The following is a 21661-nucleotide window of genomic DNA, read 5'->3' as shown; positions in this document are numbered from 1 at the left end:
TCCCAAGTATGCTTTGTAGGCATTCTAAATCGAATATAATTTGATAACCCAAAGTAACATTTTTTCACATTGATTTGAATTTCTCTGAGCAATTAACAAGCATTTTAAATATAACATTATGTTGTATTTTATAATGCATTAATTGCACAAAGATGTGATCAAGCAGCTGTTTTTTTTAGAAATTACTCACCCTGACACTCTAAACAAGCAAATGTTGTGAACTGTAACAAGGAAATAAATGCTGAGTTAAAGCACATCAGAAATTGAAGTATATAGTTTATTTACAACAGAAGGACACAGTAGTTTCTAACTATGATTGTTTTTTAAATTAAAAGCCCTAATAAGCCTAATAATTAGATATTAAAATATCACAGCAATAACTGAAGGTGTCTGAGACAGCCCTCTGAATAACACCAGGTCTTCATTTTGGAGCAAAAGCAGCATTAGTTGAATGTATCCACACACAGCAAGGGGACATGAAAGCTCCAGCTCAAAGAATGCCACAGAACCAGCCCAGTAATTCAGAAGCAAGGATGGGACTGCTGCGCCTTGATGAGAAGTCAATACAATGCTGAGTTTATGTTTAGCTTCAGGAGAGAAACAAAGTGGCTTGAGACTAGTTATAACAGCATCAATAACTGGCCGACCTTTGTACACCAGATTTAACAGGAACGCATCACACTGTTCAGACTTTAGTAGAAGCTTCTGAATCCATTCTTCAGAAAACAGTGTATCCACTGATTGAAGAGAAACCATATTAGAGACCTCTGGTCTGAGAAGGCAGGAGACGTACCGCAGAGGCATTTCACAAATCCCGGTAACCGAAGTACCAAATGGGTTCTTTTGGGAGCACCACATAGATATGTCCTACAGCTTCATTTCTTGTATTCAGTGCTTCATAGCTTTGTTCCTCCTTTTGTAACTTTCTGTGCAAAACAACACAAAATAGTTTAAATCCAACACTTCTTAGATGAAAGGCTTTAATAAACCAAATGTTTTGAAAGTACGAGAAATAAGAGGATTCAATCCATACAATGCTTCCAGGCTTCTGAGACTCACTGTATGGACTATATATTTCTCAATCTCTGTGAACAGCACACATTAGCTGCTTCCTCACTGAGATAAAACACAGTATGTGCTTCTCTAGCATCGGGCACTCCCTTCAAAGCAATACAATTCTGGGGTTAAATCCAACAATGCAGTGCCAAAATTTTATTTTCCTCTTCAGTCTGCAGCCCGATTTAACAACTTATTCCAGAGGTTTTTCCAGCCCTCTGAAGATTTTGGTGATATTATGGGGAAGAGAAATGAATTCAAACCTCCTCCACTGTCCACTGATTGGGGCTGCTCCACCAACCAATGTTGCGTGTAAGATTTTACTTCTAATGTAGAGGAAAAGGGACATCTTTGGCCCCTTTAGATATGCCAAATAGTAACCAAAGTTAAGATGAACCAAGGCAAACCAAATCTGAACATATAATCTTCAGTGTAGAAAAAATAAACAATTAAACAATTATGGTTAGGGGAAATTAGGGGAACCCAGTTACATCCAGTCATGAGAAAAAGGGGGGAAACAGTTACTAGTAAAAGAAGTACTGAGTGAAAGTACATTTTGGAGCAAATCTCATGTTCATAGAAAAGACTATGTTAAAGAAATCACTGACAAAAATTTCACTTTTCTTACATAACACTCCACTGCAGGGAAAGGAATCATGATGTCCTCAATATTTTGTTTAACTGCAGTTCCTCATATTCCTCACTGCTGGCTAGGGCTGCTGGGAATTGAAGTCTAATAACATTTGGAGAGTTGCATGATTCCCATCCCTGCTCTAGGAGAAGGCATACTGATGCCTGCATATTGCACTGCAAAGCATCACAGGACGAGATACTCTGCCTTTGTCAGACGGCACACGTATTGGCATTATCTCTTGAAATCAGCATGTCAATTGAGGATAAAACTACTCTGTCAGCACCAGCATATGGTAATGCAGGCTCGCATTCAATCACTGTTCAGCTAGCAGATGCAGGGAATAGACACCATTCACTCCCAACAATCACACAAAAGATGAAGCAAGCTTTAAAATGAAGTCTGAAATTGACGGTAAAGGCGGTTGTAAGTCAGACCAATCTATATGGTACAACAGGTATGCCAGATCAATTTTTTTGCTCTTAATTTAAAAAAACATTATAAAAGCAGTTTAACTAGATTATAGACTTACTAATATTAGGTTGAAATTATGCACAAATGTAGACTCTAAAATTCTCACTGATTTTATCTTGTTCTTTAGAATTAGTGTATATGTTGTTATCCTGTTCATCTTCAGCAAGAGAAAAGTGAAGCTTTCCTGAAACTAGAATTATGCTTAACAAAATAGAATTTTTCTAGACCAACCTGTGGATCTACTGTAGCAAAGATGAGACCCCATAAGTGTGTCTTGATACTGACATGGGCATTAAATGATGAGATGGCAAAACCACATCAGGAGCAGCATGAAGAGAATTTGATGTTGCTTCAGCAAGAACCTCTGCTATTAGACAAAATAAGAAATTATACTTTATTTAAAAACACAGAAAATTTTTCACAAGGAACTCGAAGGATATTCGATCTTCAGAAAAAAACTGAAACACATACTGTCTGCAATCCAACTTCCTCATATATCTAATCCATAGAGGAAATAGATGACAGAAGGAACTGCAATCTCAAATGTCAAGTCTGCTGATGATAAGATAAGATACAATGGGAAGACAGAAAATGTCTTCCCCAAAAACAAATAACCACTTTTTAAACAGAAGATAAAAGACATCTGGTTTGGAAGGACAAAACAAACACATAAACAAACCCGCATACCTTTTCCCCAGGCCCAACACCTCCAGGTCAGACACAATGTATACTGATAATAGCAATTAATATCGCACCTCTTCAAAAAGTATCTGGATACTGGTATCAGCTCTCAAGGAAATTTAAGAAATTATCTGATTTTCTCTTCCACCAACCCATTTCAAATGTTCACTGAAGTAAATTTGTTTACATTCCAATTATTTCAGGCTTGTAAAAAGAGAATCACACCCATCTTCAGTTTCAGGTTGTTATTATTCAAAAGGGGTCAGAATATAAAAGGGTAGAATAAAAAGGATACAAAAAGTGACAATTAAAATAGAATTAAACTATTTACAGTATTCAAACCTCAAGTTATGGAAAAAATAAAAAAAAACTCTAAAACATTTTAAACAATCCCAGGTACAATATTGATCACTTTTATATTATACAAATATTTCCTCACCCTCCTTTACACCAATAATTGATTCTGTGTCTGGCAGGTGCAAGGATTCCACACCGAGGCTAGGAGGCGAACTTATTGACACCAGGTTCTTGCTGTGCACTTCAGACTCTTCCAACAAACTACTGCCCATCAGTGATTCTGATTTAAAAAAAAAAAACAAGATTCTGACATTTGAACTGTTACTGTGGTCTGCACCACTGCTTCAGCAAAGGAGTTTTCCCTATCGCAGAAATCTAAACAAGGTGAAGAATTGAGATCTCACTTAAAAGTATCCCTTTGAGACATGGAAATTGGATTCTGAAGGAGGGTCACTTCTAAAAGGTGGAATTTTATAAGGGAGCTCTGACTAAATAGGATTATTTTCATTAAAGATATTTACAGCTAAAAAAGAGGTCAATTTTTGAAAGCAAAGAAAGCTTCTGTGTTACATGATCAAACACTCTTGTTCCCAGGGTTGTTGTATGTTTTCTGGGCTGTATGGCTATGTTCCAGAAATATTCTCTCCTGACATTTGGCCCACATCTATGGCAGGCACCCCTAGAGGTTGTGAGGTCCTCACAACCTCTGAGGATGCCTACCATAGATGTGGGCAAAATGTCAGGAGAGAATACTTCTGGGACATGGCAATACAGCCCGGAAAACAAACAACCCTGTGATCCCAGCCATGAAAGCCTTTGACAACACACACTTGTTCCTATTTTAAAAGCTTTTATTTGTTGACCTCTACAATCCTTTCAATTCTGTACTTCTTAGCAAGATTCTCTTTCGGGTCTAGTCATGATAATGATGAGGAATACAGGAATTAAGTCCAGCATCTGTAGGGCCACCTAAAATGTAATGGCAAGCTGGATTTGGGCCATGGCTTTGATTTTGTCACATATGCTCTAGGAGCTAGCCAGACTCCCCAAAATTCAGTAGTCAGAAGTCCAAATTTATTGTGGTTTTTAAATTGGTATTATTTTATGTTTAAATAGTACCCAGAGACCTGACAACCCATTCAAGATATGAACTGCCTCTCTTGGAGGCTTCTAGAACAAAACATTCGCCCTTTGGAGGCCCAGAAAAGGGCAATTAAGGGAGTATGGAGGAGCCTGCACTTTCCCCACCCCGGCTCTAAACTGACCCATCCTTTCCACTACCTCCAGGGACTATTCAATTCCTACCTCTTTGCTCATGCTGTCTGTTGCTAGTCATTCCAATTCTAGAATGATGCTTCTTCATATGCACGTTTCTGCTACCACTTTGAGAAAATGTCTTCCCACAGATTTGACACTGGTGTGGCTTTACTCCTGAAACAAGACACAAAATCTATTCAACAAGGAACTGAAATATTCATTTTCTGTATTTACATAGTTGATATATTTCAACCTCACGGGCCTATTAAAAGGCTTAGTTCTAGGAAAGATAATGAAATTCACAGCTACATTTTGCCAGGAAGTTTAAGTAATCTGAAGTCAAAGGTCTCTACCTCCATTAATAACAATACTTCATTTATAACCCGTCCTATCTCCCCAAAGGGACTCCCAATACATTTGAAGCCTTTGTTTTACAGAGTATAGGACAGGCAAGATGAAATCTCACCATCTTCTGATATGACTGAGATGTAGGTTAGAAAAAGAAAAAAGGAGACAGGTCAAGATGTTTTTTGAAAAATCCGTTTTTAAAAAGTAGTAGCAGTAATTGTTCCACAGGATCAAGGGAATATATTACTGACTGCAAAGTCAAAGCTGTGTTAATTTGTCTCAGTTTGGAAAGGGATCTTGTATTACCTTTGAGACTGAAAGAAAGAAGTTGTTTACATAAGCTTCTGTAGGCTTAAGACTACTTCTCATCAGATGTATGAAATACATAGGGACAAACATTTATAGCTGTGAATGAGCAAGTTGTGCACAAATAGCAATCGAAATCCAAAACCTATGGGAATGAGATGAAGAACAGTGGGACAAAGATGGGGAAAATATATTACCTATTACCAGGCTGAATTGACCATATAGATGATGGACAACCTGAAAGGAGACATGGTAAAATGGTAAGAGAGCCCTCATGAGGCTGTGGGGTTAACAGGTCAAGATCTTCTGCCAGCAGAAATTTGCGGAAAGGTAAGGGGCAGGTTTGGGGAAGGAGCAGGATATGGATATGAGTTTTAAAGGCCATTTTAGTGTATTTACTCTATTTTAATTCTGTTTTTACCACACTGTTACTATTTGTTTTTAACTTTTGTATGGCACTTTTTAAACTTGTCTAGTGTGGATTGTTAGTCGCCTTGAGTCCCCACGGGGAGAAAGGCAGAGTATAAATAAAGAGAAGGAGGGGGAGGAGGAGGAGGAGGAGGAGGAGGAGGGTTATTATATAGTGTTATAAGACGCACAGTGTGCCAGGAAACCACTGTCTCTGGTCAACCCACTGCTAATGTACTGGGACTTCTAGATGTATTCCAATTCTACTATTTCTGAAATATTAGGAATGGGGATACACAAAAATAGTTGCAGACCGCTTCACCACTTAAATCTTCCTGGGCATTCCATCTCAGACCTCAAAACAGAAGTCCTTGAACAAAATCTACAAAGGAAAATTAGAAAAAGAAACAGCAGAATCAGAATGTATGCACAAGCTCCAGTTCTAGACACTTCATTACCTGCATCTGATGGAGTAGACTTAGTCTATAAAAGCTGATGCTACCAACTTCTTTCAGATAGTCTCAAAGGTGCTGGAAGACCCTTTTGTATGCTGACTTCAAGAAAGACACTCTGTGTGATGTGGGTCTCAGTTAAGAGGATGACGTTCCCTTACCTGAATGGACAACCAGGTGTTTCCGAAGGCTGGAGTATTCAGCAAAGGAACGACCACAGCCTTGCGCCTCACATAAGAAAGGTTTTTCCCCTGCATTGTAAAACATTGTAATTAGATATCTGCTTAACTTAAATGAAAAGTGCACTTAAGTAGAATATGCCATAGACCACTGCTTCTTAAACTGTGGGTCTCAACCCAAAACAGGTTCCCCTTAGCTCAATGTTGGGGTCCCAAAAATTTGGCAAGAGTAAGACTTTTCTGAATGTAACCTAGTGTCTGTTTTAGATATTTACATGAATCTGCTGTGCAATGTTTACAGTTGACTCTGCATAAGGTTCTTCAGCTGTACTTCATAAAAAGAAAAAACTGTCTGTTTAGGGAGCCTTGCAAGTGCTGATGATTCAGTATCAATAAATGTTGTCTTTTTACACCTATTTTAGATATCTATACTGTATACCCGGGGTCACGAGTGAAAATGTTTAATAAGCCCTCCCTTTTGGCTACAGAGGACTCACTCTCCACCTTACCTTTCAGTTTCCCAAATGCAGTTCTACTCCTACAAGCTTGTTTGATATCAAAAATAAGTGCTCTTACGGTTTGCTTCAACACTGATAAACAATATACAACCTCCTCAACACTGCCAGTCTATGGTTCGTTAACTACAGAATCCAAACCAGGAATCAGTTTCTTTGGAATTAGGTGTTACCAAGATTTGTTATTTTAAAATTTATTTATACTTATTAATTTATTACTTTAAATATTCCCTTTTTCAGTTCATGACAGGTTGTATAGTAATGAAAAAAGATTGGAAGCTTTTAACAAGTGCACCATGGAAAGCTGGATCTTCATTCAAATCGAGACTTCTTTAAAATAACTGGACTAAAGACAAAATTTTAGTGGCTGATACAAAGGAAAACCTGGTTGAAATCTGTTAAAGTTAGAAATAAACACTCCATATGGCATTGGCTCAGTAGAACAAGCACAGCAGGAAGAATTACATCAGAAGGCTGCTGAAAGCTGGCATAGGATGAAAACGAGAAATCATACAGGAAACACCAAGGTCAAGGAATAGTGAATGGCTATAAAGAATGAAACGATTTTGCAATTATAGATCGTTTATACAGCAACACTATTTAGAAACATGAAGTCTTAAACCATAGCAAGTCATCACTGAAATCAATACAGTATTTTATTTCCAGTATTTGTCTTATTTTGCAAATACCTTGAAATTCCTTTTGGGTTGGTATGTTTAGGTAGACAGTTCAGCTAAAATAGCATAAACACTCCCCTCCAAAAGAAAAGTCTTTGTTTCAAGGATCTTAATGGAAATACCCACTGTAGCACAGAGTTATGCACTGCTATTGCTACATATCTTTAACAGACCCCTTTGGCTGTACACTTTGGTAATGCTGATCATTGTATTGTATAGCTAAGTTGTAGTTAATAAGAATGATAAGTAATAAGATTGAGAACAGAAAATGCAGACCTATTGGTTTCAACTGTTATGGAGAACAAATTCTATCTAACCCAAAATTAAGTATTTCACAACAGGCAGAGAAGAGGCAGGATATCCAGTTAGAGCTCTGTTCTCAATCTGACTACCCAAAATACAGTAATTATTAAATATTGTAGTAATTCAAAGTTCTGAAAAAAGGGCAACATACCAGTGTGAATTCGAAGGTGATTCTTCAGATTGCCAGCTGTTGTGAATTGCTTCCCGCAGCCTAGTTCAGTGCAAATGAATGGTTTCTCTCCATTGTGTGTCCTCATGTGGACTTTCAGGCGCTGCAGGACATAGAAGCTTTTCCCACAACCTTTTGCTGGACAAGTGAATGAACGATCATTCCTAATAGACAAGGATCAAATTTAGTAATCCACAATCTGACATAGGCAATCTGTGCTAAGATCTATAATGCAAAGCCGTGTGTGATGGTTTTTTTTTTTTACTTCAGAACTAAGGGCATGGACTGAAAAGTGAAATGGTTGGCATTAAGTTGAGATGGAGAAAGTGTGCTCTGCAGGAAAAGGTATAACTGGCAGTGCAAAAGTGCTTTTTAAGAAAGATTTGGTCCAAATGTCTCCATGTCCCTTATAGTGTTAGGTTGTATCACCATATTTTAGGTTCAGGAGAGCTTATTTTTAGGACAGGAAGTCAACTGGCAAGTTAATTTCCTATTTTTTAAAGAATGTCTCCTGAGTCTAAAATGGCCTAGACAGTTCCAAAACTGTCTCTTCATTTTGGCCATTTAGAAAATAAGTGTTTTATTGTGTTTTTTTAAAAATACAAACTGTTGTGAGGAGGGGATGTTGCCCTCCAAAATCCCATGGAGGGGCTCAGTGCAGCCTGTCAACCTCTGACAGTTGCCCATCTCTGAATTAGCAGTATTTTAACATCCAAGAGGATGCATCTTAAAAAGAAATTATTTATGAGACTATTTTTGTTTCATATTTTAATCATCTTTTTAAAAGAGTTAGGCATACACGAAACAAAATACTAGGATTCTTATTCCAACATATTGTTAACAAAGCACAAATAGCTCCCATACTTCTAAAAGAATGTATTTATGAACACGATTAAAAGCTGCCTTGAATGTGCTGTTTACCTAAATTTCCTTTATTTTAGTGAACGTTTGCTCAGCCAAAATAATGGATTATTCCACAGTCAGATACTACATAAATATCTATCCAATGTGCACAGTGCAGGCGAAGTCACAGCCACAACAAATCTACACACCTATGTGTTTTTAAGTGATATCTGAAATGGGCTGGCCATACAAAGGTCCTATCACAGCCTTCTACAGTGCATGCCAACTTTTTCTCCACCCGGGGCAAGTGAGGAATGGGACTGGGCTCTTTCGGCTGTGAGTCTCCTGAGCAAACATGAACATTTTCACCTGGAAAGAGTTGGAAAAAAGCAACATGAGGCTACAATATAAAACATTTAATATAAAACAAACCCATAAACTTGATATATTTCTTAGGGTGCAGCCACACTATAGAATTAATGAAATTTGACACCACTTTAACTACCAGGGTCCAATGCTACGGAATCTTGAAGATTGAAGTTTTACAAGGTTTTAGTCTTCTCTGCCACAACTACAAACTACAAATCCAGGATTCCATAGCACTGAGCCATAACAGTTAAACTGCACTGATTCTACAATGTAGATGCACAATCAGTATTGTGGTTAGTCATCTCTATAAAACTGACCTTTTCTCCATACTTAGAATGATATCTTCGAGAACAACAGTTTTGTAAACACATATGAGACTTGAGATCTACTGAAGCAATTTAACTGATACTAATTAAATAGTGATGTAACTAGTAATTTAATTAATATGAGCCATACTAGAGTAATTTATTTAATGAGACATACTTAAGTAATTTAAAACTTTATTTTAAATTGGGTAATTCAACAAATACCAATAATTAACTAAAAGAGTATATGATTTAACTTGTTAAATTACAGAAATTAATATCTTACCATTATTGCTTGCTTTGGCATTCTTGGCAAGCTGTGCTCGAGTGGCAGCAATCAAGCTGTCATGGGCGAGTTCCTGCACTCGTAAAAACCATGGAGTGCTGCTGTCAGTGCTATTATTAGAGAACAAGTCATTCCCAGAATCTTCTGCTTCATCCTGGACAAACACCAGGTGCTCTGAGAGAGAGCCAAGACCTATGAAGGAAGCAGTTTCATCAGACACTAAGATAATCAAATTCAGCTGTGACCCACAATACTGAGCTCCCTTTTGTGTACGTCAAGAAATCTGAGTCAAAAAATCAATGCAAAAACCTGGGTCAACTAACCCATGGGTCTACATAAGTACTGTACCTTAACTCTTATTTTTTTAAAAAACTCCTTCTCTAAGCAAAGTGGTGAAAGACAACAGCTTATTTTGTCCCAGAAGAACTTAAAAGAAGCATCAATCCCACGTATCAATCCCACCTCTGGCTTTTTATAATAACAGAGTAGGAAAATGGTGGCAGTGGTGACTAGAGATGGCTGGCTCCCTGGGGCTGTGTTAATACCTTCCCCTCTCCTCTACACAGAAACTGCCTCAACTTATCCATGGGTCATATCAAAATCCATGATCTTGGCACCAAAACATGCCCAGTACCCATGCATGAAGTCAATGTTTACAGGAGGATATATGTATTTCAAGAAACTTTCACAGTAACTTTATTAGACCTGCTGCTGATTCTTACAAATTCAGGAGCATTTTAAACTGTAGTATGCTTTTCAGAATAATTTGTGATACATAAGCCTCCCTTCCGCTTTAACTAAATGCTGATATGGCTGTTACCTGTCCGTGTTAAATTGAGCAGGATAAAGGAAGTGCTGTCGTTGGGCTGAAGATCTTGCAGTAAACTGGACGTATCAGGACTTGGGAGAAGCTCAGGAGGCTTCTGTGCCGTCTGTGCCCTTGTCTCTTCACCATCAGGGCCAACAGTCACCTGGAGGTTGCGTAAAAGAGCAGCAGAGGACACATCCTTTGAAGTGCTAGTGTGACTTGGGGAGTCATCTAATGAAGAGAATGCAGGAAAAAAAAAACATTTATGAATCAAGAGCAAAGAATCTGACATGTATAAAAAATTAACCCATGCTTGATCAGACTACAGACTTATCTAGTCTAGAATTCTGTTGTCTCAGTAGCCAACCTAATGAAGTCACATGTTTCCAAGATATAGTATCAAAGATATAGAAACTAATAATAAAACAATCAAGGGCTGCTGATAACCAGAATTCTCCCTTTTTATTATATTTGTATTTCTATCATAGGAGTACTCCAGATCTGAGCACAAAGGTGTATAGTACAAAGAGAAAGCTCCCTTCAACTCAAAGCTTCATGAGTTGCATTCAATACTTGGGAGTATGTCTCATTGAACTCAGTGGGACTTACTTATGAACAGACAGCTATAGCTAAAGATTCCTCTTTTCTTTTCCTGTTACAGTATCTTAAACAAATATTTAGAATAATCAGATTTCAGATTTTACCTGGCAATATCAACCTGTTGCATTCTGGGGATTCAGCAACGGGAAGGAGAGACAGACAGGTGAGATCTTTAGGTCCTGATTCCGCAAGTTCCTCTCCTAGTGGAATAGCTGTGTTTTGAACGAACTGAACCAGCAGCTAGAGAGGAGGAAAGCAAAGATATTCAGGTAAAAGACAATCATTAGATGTCTCTTCCTCCTACAAAAAAATGGCAAAACAGAGACTTGGCTTATTAGCAATATATAGAAAAACAAATCTTCTCTCAACCAAGGCAGAAGCTTGAGTTGCTACTGAAATCACCAGATGTTTCACTGATGGCCATTGAAAACATCTTTGCATATGGATCCTGAAGTGTAGTGGAATCCTATTCAGATTTACTCAGAAGAAACCTCCACTGAGATCATGGCGCTTCCTTCTCACTCAAGTTGGAATGTGACCAGAGAAAGGCAACAAATGGTCAAAGCTTTGGAAGCCAAGTTCTATGGGAAATGGCTTAGGGAGCTGGGAATGTTTAACTGGAAAGCAGCAGGTTGGAGAGGGGACATGATAACCACATTTAGGTACTTGAAATGATGCCATCTTAAGCAGGGAGCAAGCATTTTCTGTGCTTCAGAGACTAAGGATGCATCTACAATGTAGAAGTAATGCAGTTTAATGCCACTTTAACCACTATGGATCAATGCTATGGAATCCTTGGATTTGTAGTTTGGTGAGGCCCCAGCACTCTTTGAGAGAAAAGATTAAAGAACTTGTACATTTCTAAGGACTCCATAGTATTGAGTCATGGGAGTTAAAGTAGTGTCAAATTATCTTACTAGTACAAGGTAAAACACTCACAGACATGGAACAATGGATTCAAACTACAGGAAAAGAGATTCTACCTAAACATTAGGAAGAACTGCCAAGAGCAGTTTGGCAATGGAATATGCTGCCTCAAATAGAATAGTCTCCTTCTTTGGAAATTTTTAAACAGCGTCTGGATGGTCATCTGTCAGGAATGTTTTGATTGCATGGCAGTGGGTTGGTTTGGATGGGCCTGGTGGTCTCATTCAACTCGATATTTCTAAAGACACATTCTAAGTATCATCTAGAAGTGATGAGCTTTCAAATAATACTTACTCTATAAATATAAAATAAATTCAGAAGTTTTAGTCTTTAATGTAAAAACAAACCCTATAGCTGTAAGCGATAAAATTTATGTGAGGTATGTAAATTGTTGGGAAAGCCATCATTTGCCACTATTATGATTTCCAGAAAATACACAATGCAGAGACTAGTTACTGACCTCTGGTTTGGACTCTAACTCATCTGATAACATCGATTCAAGTTTCTGATTCCCAAAGGAAGTCTGGATAAGGCACAAAGCTTAAGAGTTCAAAATGAACAATATTCTGTGTTTATACACATGTTCTAACCCAAACTTTTGTAAGGATCTTCTTACAAGAAGCTGTAATAGACATGTATTCAAATTCACCTGAAAAGAAAGAGAAATTAAAATTAAATTACATGACTGCCTATGCTTGATATACAATAACATTTTCCCTCTCATATGCAAAATCTACAGCAATACTGTGGCCATCCCTATTTCTATTTCCTTATCTATTAAACTGCAGCCAGAATTAGGCTATTATGTTCCCTTGATAGATACCCAGATCTAGGGCAACATCAATCAACATTTTAAACATAGTATCATAATCTTTTATATTTTACAGCATTTGCAAATGGGACATTAATCACAACATCCAACCAGCACTGATTAAATCCTGTAAGAACCACAGAACCCACAGTAGCTATTGATCAGTGGCCAGTGAAGGGAAAAGGAGAGACTGAACTGGTTCTCAAACAACACCATGTGAACAGTGGCAATTGTGGCATTGCTATAGATACTCAAGCAGAGTGTCATCACCAGTATACCCTTGGCAACAGTAGCATGCTGTGTTGATACTAGGTACTGATCCATTAATAGAATCCCAAGATCTAAACAAGAATCAGGTGACAAAGATACATAGAACAATTAAATAATTCCATACAGGAATATGTTTGCAAGTATCAGAGGTAAATCTGTCACAGTTTAAGAGGCATAAACTAGAATATGTCCAGAGGAAATTGATAAAGATGGTAAAAGATCTCGAAACCAAGCCTCATAAGGAATAATTTAGAGCACTGGATATGTTTAGCTTTGAGAAGATTGGAAGATAATGTAATTCTTGTTGTTTGTGACTTCAAAACATTTCTGACTTATGAAGAATTTAAGACAAATCAATCATGGAGCTTTCTTGGCAGGATTCATTCAGGGGAGGTTTGCCCTTGCCTTCCTCTGAGACTTGGGGAGTATGACTTCCCAAGATAATCCACTGGACTTCCATAACCGAGTGAGAATTTGAACCTTGGTCTCCAGTTGTAATCTAGTGCTCAACCAATACACCACATTAGCACACTAAGTTTCTGATGTCACGTAGAAGATGGAGCAAGCTTGTTTACTGCCACACCAGAAACTAATACAAAAACCAATAAATGCAATTTACAAGAAAATACATTCCACTGAAACATTAGAAAGAACATCCTGACAGTAAGAGCTGTTCAACTATTCAACGTTTTGCTATGTAGGAATAGACAACTAAATAATTCAACCTTTTGCTGTAACATTTACTGCAAATCTATGACAGACCAGTAGATCCCATTTTACTTTCTGTCCCTCCCTAAATCAACCTCTTTAATGTTCACTCCCAAGTGAAATAAACTTTATCTCTTAATGTTTGCTGCAATCTTACTTGCTCTTTTTACTTGAAGCCTCCTTTATAAATTCCTTTATGATCCTTTGATTATTCTCTCAATACTGTATGAGAGAATTTTCTTAATACTGTAATCTCTCAAAACTGTAATCTCCTTGGGCTAGGGGCTTCTTTATTTAACTAAGTGTTGTAATGGGTTGCTGCGAGTTTTCTGGGCTATATGGCCATGTTCCAGAAGCATTCTCTCCTGACATTTGTTGTAATGGTTTGCATTTTGGACTATAACTCTGAAGACCAGAGTTCAAATCCCTGTTCAGCAATGAAAACCCACTGGGAAACCCTAAGTCATACTCTCTCTCAGCCCCTTGAAGCCTTTTGATAGAACAGCTTAAAGGCACACAATAACAAGAAGCAGACATCAGATACTCTAACCATGCGTATTAAACATCACCTCCATAGATTATGGGTGCATCAATACTCTAGAATGAATTAAGTTTGACACTGCTTTAACTGCTGTGGCTCAACGCCATGAAATACTGAGATTTGAAGATTGGTGAGGAACCAGTACTCTTTGGCGGAAAAGACTAAATCTTTTGTAAAACTACAACTCTGATGATTCCATAGCATTAAGTCATAGCAGTTAACATGCTATCAAACAGCACTAATTCTACAGTGTAGGCGACACTCTTAAGGCCCCTTCCACACAGCTGAATAATATCCCATATTTTCTGCTTTGAACTGGAATATATGGCAGTGTGGGCACAGATAACCCAGTTCAAAGCAGGTATTCTGGGATTTTCTGCCTTGATATTCTGGGATATAGGGCTGTGTGGAAGGGCCCTAAGCAAGCCAAAAATCCAGCTTTCCATATTTATGGCTGCATTTACACTGTAGAATTCGTGCAGTTCGATAACACTTTCACTGCAATGGCCTAATGCTATGAAATCATGTGACCAGTAGTTTTACAAGTTTTTTAACCTTCTCGGCCAAAGACTGCTGGTGCCTCATTAAAATACAACACCTCTAATTCCATAGCATTGAGCCATGGTAGTTAAAGTAGTGCTAAACTGCATTAATCCTAGACTATAGATGCACCCCATGTAGCATAAAACACCAAGACCTGCAAATGCCAATTTTGTATCAAAGATCATTCAGGATCTAAATTAAAAAGGGGTGTTGGACATCATCATCATTACAGTATTATTATTATTATTATTATTATTATTATTATTATTAATAATAATAATAATAAATAAGAAATACTGTAGGAAGAAGGGTTAAAATCAGATCAGATGCTGTTGACCATACCTCCCATTAGTCCTAGCAAATGATGAATGCTTATTATCTGGAGTCTCAAAGGAATAGTCATCGGCTGATGTAACAATTGTATGGTATTATTATTCGAGTATATATACCCATTGTTACCCAGTATATATATTTTCCCCTTTCCTTTTTCTTCCTTATTTTTCTTTCTTTCTTTCCTTCTTTTCTATTTCCCCCTTGCCTCCCCTCATACCTTTCCCCCTTTCCTTTCTCTTAATTCCGTTTCTCTTTCCTTCCTTACTCTCTCCCTTTCCCTCTTACACGCCACAGCTATTGCACTTCACTCCTTTTCTTTCCCAGTGACATCACAATGGGCTACTTCACCTAGCAACAGCCAAATCCACTTCAGATACTTTTATTTCCCTCTGTTCTGGGCCCAAAAGGGGTGGCCTTTTTAGTTCAAACCCCTCAATTATGTTAAATTGGATAATAAACAGTATGTGTGACAGGTTTCGTCCAGCTCAATTAAGGAATGGAGGCTTTGTGCTACAAATGGACATACATTCTTTGACTTTTATACATATATATTTTGTTGTAATTGCGCACATCATAGCAAAAATAGATTAAAAAATTGAAAGGCACACATCGACTAGATACTGCATATATGGGCAGGAAGGCAGGCCTAATAATGCGGTGCGTAAAAGTGACCAAGAGACTGTGCACCACCAAAGCACCATTGTTATCAATTGTAGAGAAGTGTGATAGTGACTGCTTCCATATCAGTATGTTTCTGGACCTTTCCATACAGCCATACAACCAGAGTATCAAGGCAGATAATCCACAATATCTGTTTTGGATTATCTGAGTCCACACTGCAATATAATCCAGTTCAATGTGGTTTTTATACAGCTGTGTGGAAGGGGCCTGTTTGCCTCAACAGTGATATTCCTACAATAGTGCTGGCCCCTTCCAAACTGCTGCTGTATCCCAGGGCCCTTCCACACAGCCATATAACACAGAATATCAAGGCAGAAAATCCGACAATATCTGCTTTGGACTGGGTTACCTGAGTCCACGCTGCCATGTATTCCAGTTCAAAGCAGAAAATGTGGGATTTTATTCATCTGTGATGAAGGGGCCCCAGAATCCGATCCCAGATTATGCTTTTCCCGGGTTATCTGGCAGTGGAGACTCATATACAGCAATCCATTTTAAAGCAGATAATCTGGGATCACATCCTAGGATATAGGGTAGTGTAGAAGGGCCTGGTGTGATAAAGCTCATCCTATGCAGAAGGAATTCAGCAAAATATAGTTTTTTACCATGTCTAATACAAGACAACAAACCTCACAGTCTCATGTGTGCCTTCTCTGGTGGCACAAGATCTCTTTCTCTTCTAGAAAAGTGCACTAAATTGGGGTTGGACCAGGAGGCCTGGGAGCTTGAGACTGTTCTAAGGCTGCTTTTGTTTGAGGCCAGAAAATTTCACCAGTCTGGATGACCAGTACACAGAGAAAAAAGTATTAGGTTTCTCTACATTTTATCAGGCAAGGTCAGCAATTTGTCATTTTTATTTTCTCAGTAGCAGGAACTACAGCCCCAAACAGGCTGTTTTGGATTTTGATGACTCTCTGGATAGTCAATTATGGTAAAGTGAACAAAAGGTGGTGGTGGATCACCTCATCTGATAAGGTAATTACTTCCAAAGTCTGAACATTACCAAACTGCACCACTGGCGGAACCGCCTTTGGTCTTGGGACTTCACCCAAGGCTCAACCTTGGTTCTGTTTAGAGAGGATTTGGGGAAGAAATAAGCAGTAACAAGGGCAATATAGCTTGTTTTTCTGAGTTTGTAAAAAGTAACAAACATTTCTCAATGGGAAAAGACCTCAATAGGCAGTTTCCAAGTAGGAGAGGAGAGTGGCATTTCTGTTTTTAGAAACTAAATACCAGAACTAAGAGAAAGAGAAGTAAATAACTTGGTGGCTTTAAAGCATTGAAGCAGCCCAAAGTCTATTTTAAGGCATCTGTTTCTAAAGGAAGCTGTATCTTGGTATAGGTATCTTGGTAGCTACTGAGGGTTGAGTTATGTTGGGTTCATAGTTTCCTAGACATTAAACAGTGGTCTGGTGAGTCCATCAGTGGAAGTTTCGTGATACTTGATGGAGTATGTTGGAGGAAGAAAGATAGAGAGCAAGAAGGTGTCCCTGGTGCTATGTGCAGCAGCCAAGACCTGGTGCTGTAATGTCTGAGTTTGGAAAAGACCCCAATGATATCACCTTACGCATAATTGCTAAGAGACAGAAATGAATTGTAAGGAAATTCTTTCCAAATTCTGAAAAGAAGGAAAATTAAGACATCTTCAATCCACCCTGTGGTTCAGTCTGATGGACAAATAACTGAAGAATTATTTCAAGTCATTTCATCCAGAAGAGCATTCACCCATCTTTTGCTCATTTCTTCAGAGTGTCACCTGTCTATTGGTTGATGAGCCAAATTATTTTTGTTGCTGTATCATATGGGGGGAAAGGATTGAGGGTTGAATCCCATGTTTCCATCAGTTCTGACTTGGCTTCAGCTGGTGAAATAACCAGCATTTTCAGACTTCCATTTTAATCAAATTTATGAATAATCAAATACACGAAAAAAATAACCTGCAAATGTGAAGGGCTGACTGTAAAACTGAAGACAAAAACTGACAACATGAAAATGATAATAATTACTACATTACATATGCATCCACTTTGGTTGGGTGTTTTTTTTTCCTCTAATGAACCATTTGAAAAATACTGGGCTGATTTGCTGTTTGTTGCCCCATGGCCTGAGTGGAGCCATCAAATCACTGCTTGTGAAATGGTGAGAGTATGGGGTGAAAGAAGGAAAGAGTATGAAAGGAGAGACGCAACTGTTAAACTTTCGGATAGGGCAGTGGTTCTCAACCTGTGGGTTCCCTGGTGTTTTGGTCTACAACTCCCAGAAATCCCAGCCAGTTTATCAGATGGGATATGAATCAATCAGGGCCAGCTAACGTTTCCAAACAAAGGATTCCTTCAGGAAGGAAGAAGCCAGGCCTTGAAGCTGGCAAGGCCATTAATGCTAATCAAGTTGATTAATTACAACAGTCACACTGGCCTCCCAACAGACAAGAGTAATTTCTCCCACCCTGGCCCTTCCACAGATATATAAACCTCCCTTGCTTTGTTTATTTGTTCAGTCGTCCTCTCCCTGTCAGCAGAGTCACCACTCCCAGCTCCTTCAAAGTCAAGCCAGTCCTTTCAAGGATATCATCCATCTATCTTGCCCTTAGTCTTCCTTTTTCCCTCCATTTTCCCCAGCATCATTCTCTACTACAAGCTTTTCTGTCTTCTCATTATGTGGCCATAGTACTTCATCTTTGCCTCTAATATCTTTCCCTCCAGTGAGCAGCCAGGCATTATTTCCTGGAGTATGGAAATACAGTAGAGTCTCACTTATCCAAGCCTCGCTTATCCAAGTTTCTGGATTATCCAAGCCATTTTTGTAGTCAATGTTTTCAATATATCGTGATATTTTGGTGCTACAGTAGAATCTCACTTATCCAACATTCTGGATTATCCAACACATTTTTGTAGTCAATGTTTTCAATACATCATGATATTTTGGTGCTAAATTCGTAAATACAGTAATTACTACATAGCATTACTCCGTATTGAACTACTTTATCTGTCAAATTTGTTGTATAACATGATGTTTTGGTGCTTAATTTGTAAAATCATAACCTAATTTGATGTTTAATAGGTTTTCCCTTCATTCCTTCTTATTATCCAACATATTCGCTTATCCAACGTTCTGCCGGCCCGTTTATGTTGGATATGTGAGACTCTACTGTAATTTTGTAAATACAGTAATTACAACATAACATTACTGCGTGTTGAACTGCTTTTTCTATCAAATTTGTTGTAAAACATGATGTTTTGGTGCTTAATTTGTAAAATCATAGCCTAATTTGGTGTTTAATAGGCTTTTCCTTAATCCCTCCTTATTATCCAAAAAATTCACTTATCCAAGCTTCTTCCAGCCATTTAGCTTGGATAAGTGAGACTCTATTGTACTTAGCTTTCAATACGCCTCACAACCTCTGAAAATGCCTGCCATAGATGCTGGCGAAACATCAGGAGAGAATGCTTCTGGAACATGGCCATACAGCCCAGAAAACGCACAGCAACCCAGTTTACCAGCTCTTACGGTTTCTGGGAGTTGAAGGCCAAAACATCTGAGGAACGACAGGTTGAGAACCACCGGGATAGAGCCAAACATAAATAGACACAGAGATAAGATGTTGTTATGAGCGTGGCACTTCTATTTTTAGAAACGAACAAATCAACATATGTACATAATACATATTTTGATATTTATATACAGGCGATGTATGTTCCGCTTTCCTTTCCTAAAAGAGGCTCAAAGCGGCTAAAAACAAAACAAGCAACGTCATTTCACGAGCGACCTCCCCCCCCCCTTTCCAGTCTAAGGATATGAGAGAGAGGAAGAGCCTCCTGTCAGAGAGCGCACCTCTGCGACTACTGAGAGCAGGCCTCCGCCCAGCCCACTGCGAGGAAGGAAGGAAGGAAAGGGCTCCTCTTCGGGAGAGGAAGGGGCCGGACTCGGGCGGCGGGAGAAGCCGGAGACGCACCGGCGAGGGGCCCGGCGGCTCTGGCCCCCTTCCCCTCGGCTGCGACGGAGCCGGGCCCCGAAATGGCGGCGGCAGAGCTCCCCCGCCAACTCCACTCCCCTTTCCCGGGACGAGCGTTTGCTTACCGGCATCTCAGAACCGCCCGGATGTGACGCGCGCACCCACCGGAAACCCCGAGGTGGGTGCCTTCTAGCACGGGCTATAGAGTCAGAGGATAAAAAGATGCCTCCGCAGCCTCTCGGTCACAGCTTGAGTCTCCTTCTCTGGTTACATTTCCCTCACGTCTGAGGGCCCTTCCACACAGCCATAAAACCCAGAATAACCCACAATATCTGCCTTGAACTGGGTTAGCTGAGTCCACATTTCCATACACATTCCAGTTCAAAGCAGATATTGTGGGGTTTTATTCAACTGTGTGGAAGAGCTCCAAAACCAAGTCACAGGAGTAAAGACAAAGATCCACCCACCCGGGGAGCTTCCCCACAGCCCTATATCCCACAATATCAAGCCAGAAAATCCCGCATTATCTGAGTGTGGACTCATATTGTCATGGTTTACAAAGGCACTGTGCTGTGTGTATGTGTTACCTGGAAAATGAAGTGCATGAAGCCATGATCCATCTCCCATCTTAATAGCCCTGAGAACTTGCATCAGTAGGTTGGTACAAGGAAAATTTCCTCCCCCAGATGGTTCCCAGCCTTCAGGGTTTTTTTTCTAGCCTTGAACTACCAAGCTGAAGGAAGGCCTATTAAACACAAATTAACCCTTTCTTGTGCCATTGAACTGCTAGTTGTGGTAATAGAAACATCTTTGTTACAGAATCATGGGAGTTGTAATTTGGTGAGGCTCTGGCACTCTTTGGCAGAGAAGGCAACTTCCAAGATTCCACAGCATTAAGCCATGACAGTTAAAGTGGTGTCAAAACGCATTTAATCCACAGTGTAGATGCAGCCCATGTTGCTGACAAAAGATCTAAAACTGATATATAGGGATGTATAGGGAGAATAAGTGGGGTAGATTTAAATCCATTCCTCAGGAACCAAGGGAGGGAATCGGAGGGATTTCTGCAGATTCTACATTTACATAGGACATTGAGGCCTCCTTGACAGAACGGTAAGAACAATAAGTCCTGCAGCAGTTTAAATATTTATGATTTGTTTAAAGTATTATACTCTTTCTTTTGTCTGGAAAAGACTCTCAGAACAGCTAACAAATAATAGATACAGCAGTCCTTGTCTTCAAGTTTATACGATATAATTGCAAATGCTGACATCTTTTCGGTAGCATGAGACTCCATAGATGGCTCAATGCATACTTCATATGGTGTGTTGAAAGTTATATCTGGAAGATATACACAGTTTGTTGGACAGATGTAGAGGAAGAGGGAACTGAAGTGGCAAAAGTACAAACAGCTTTAACAATGACAAACAGTAGTTGGGTGGTAATTAATTTAATCCCTCATCCTTTCCAGGCAAGGGCTTAATCATGTGCCCCTTTAGACAACTGCCTGCGTAGCTGATTGAGAGGTAGTGCACAAAAGTTGTGTTACATAAAGCATGCTAGTCTTTAAAGTGTCATAAGATAGCCACATTCTTTTTCCCTGCAACGTCCTAATATGGTTCCCCTAAAATGGATGTAAAAAGGAGTATATTTCAACCTGGATATGCTAAGCTTAAATTAAAATACTTAATTGGACAAAAAGGACTCAAAAATTGCTGTTACGCCTCAAACCAAAGCCCGGCTCAAATGATTTGGAGTTTTATTTATTTCGTTTCAAAAGCATTGCATAATAAATAAGTTTAAAAGTGATTTATTTTTATTTATTTATTTCATGTCAAAAGCGTTGCATAACAAATACATTTTAAAATGATGGGGAAAAAAGGAAATCACAAGCAACTAAATAGTTTTAGACCAAAAACGGGCAACAGCAA

General features: G+C 38.9%; 1 protein-coding gene across 3 annotated transcripts; it reads right to left on the bottom strand.

Moving 5' to 3' along the window:
* Positions 1-258: 258 nt before the first annotated feature.
* znf410 (zinc finger protein 410) lies at positions 259-20002 on the bottom strand. Of its 3 annotated transcripts, none has more exons than XM_003214386.4 (12): positions 19856-20002; positions 12352-12540; positions 11069-11204; positions 10377-10595; positions 9557-9748; positions 8806-8965; positions 7736-7917; positions 6072-6161; positions 4445-4570; positions 3282-3419; positions 2393-2528; positions 259-926 (listed from the first exon to the last, which is right to left on the bottom strand). In XM_003214386.4, the coding sequence occupies exons 2-11, from the start codon at positions 12382-12384 to the stop codon at positions 2401-2403; spliced, it is 1404 nt and encodes a 467-aa protein (XP_003214434.1). In that variant the 5' UTR covers positions 12385-12540; positions 19856-20002; the 3' UTR covers positions 259-926; positions 2393-2400. The 3 variants fall into 3 exon arrangements, with proteins under 3 accessions (XP_003214434.1, XP_008124037.1, XP_008124029.1); XM_008125830.3 differs by having other exon boundaries at positions 2393-2525; XM_008125822.3 differs by lacking the exon at positions 19856-20002 and adding an exon at positions 19610-19745.
* Positions 20003-21661: the final 1659 nt, after the last annotated feature.

This window comes from Anolis carolinensis, chromosome 1, assembly GCF_035594765.1.
Source record: "Anolis carolinensis isolate JA03-04 chromosome 1, rAnoCar3.1.pri, whole genome shotgun sequence".
In the NCBI taxonomy this organism is placed as follows: Eukaryota; Metazoa; Chordata; class Lepidosauria; order Squamata; family Dactyloidae; genus Anolis; species Anolis carolinensis.
Note: the sequence above shows the minus strand (reverse complement) of the source record. Positions and strands in the feature narration are given on the sequence as shown.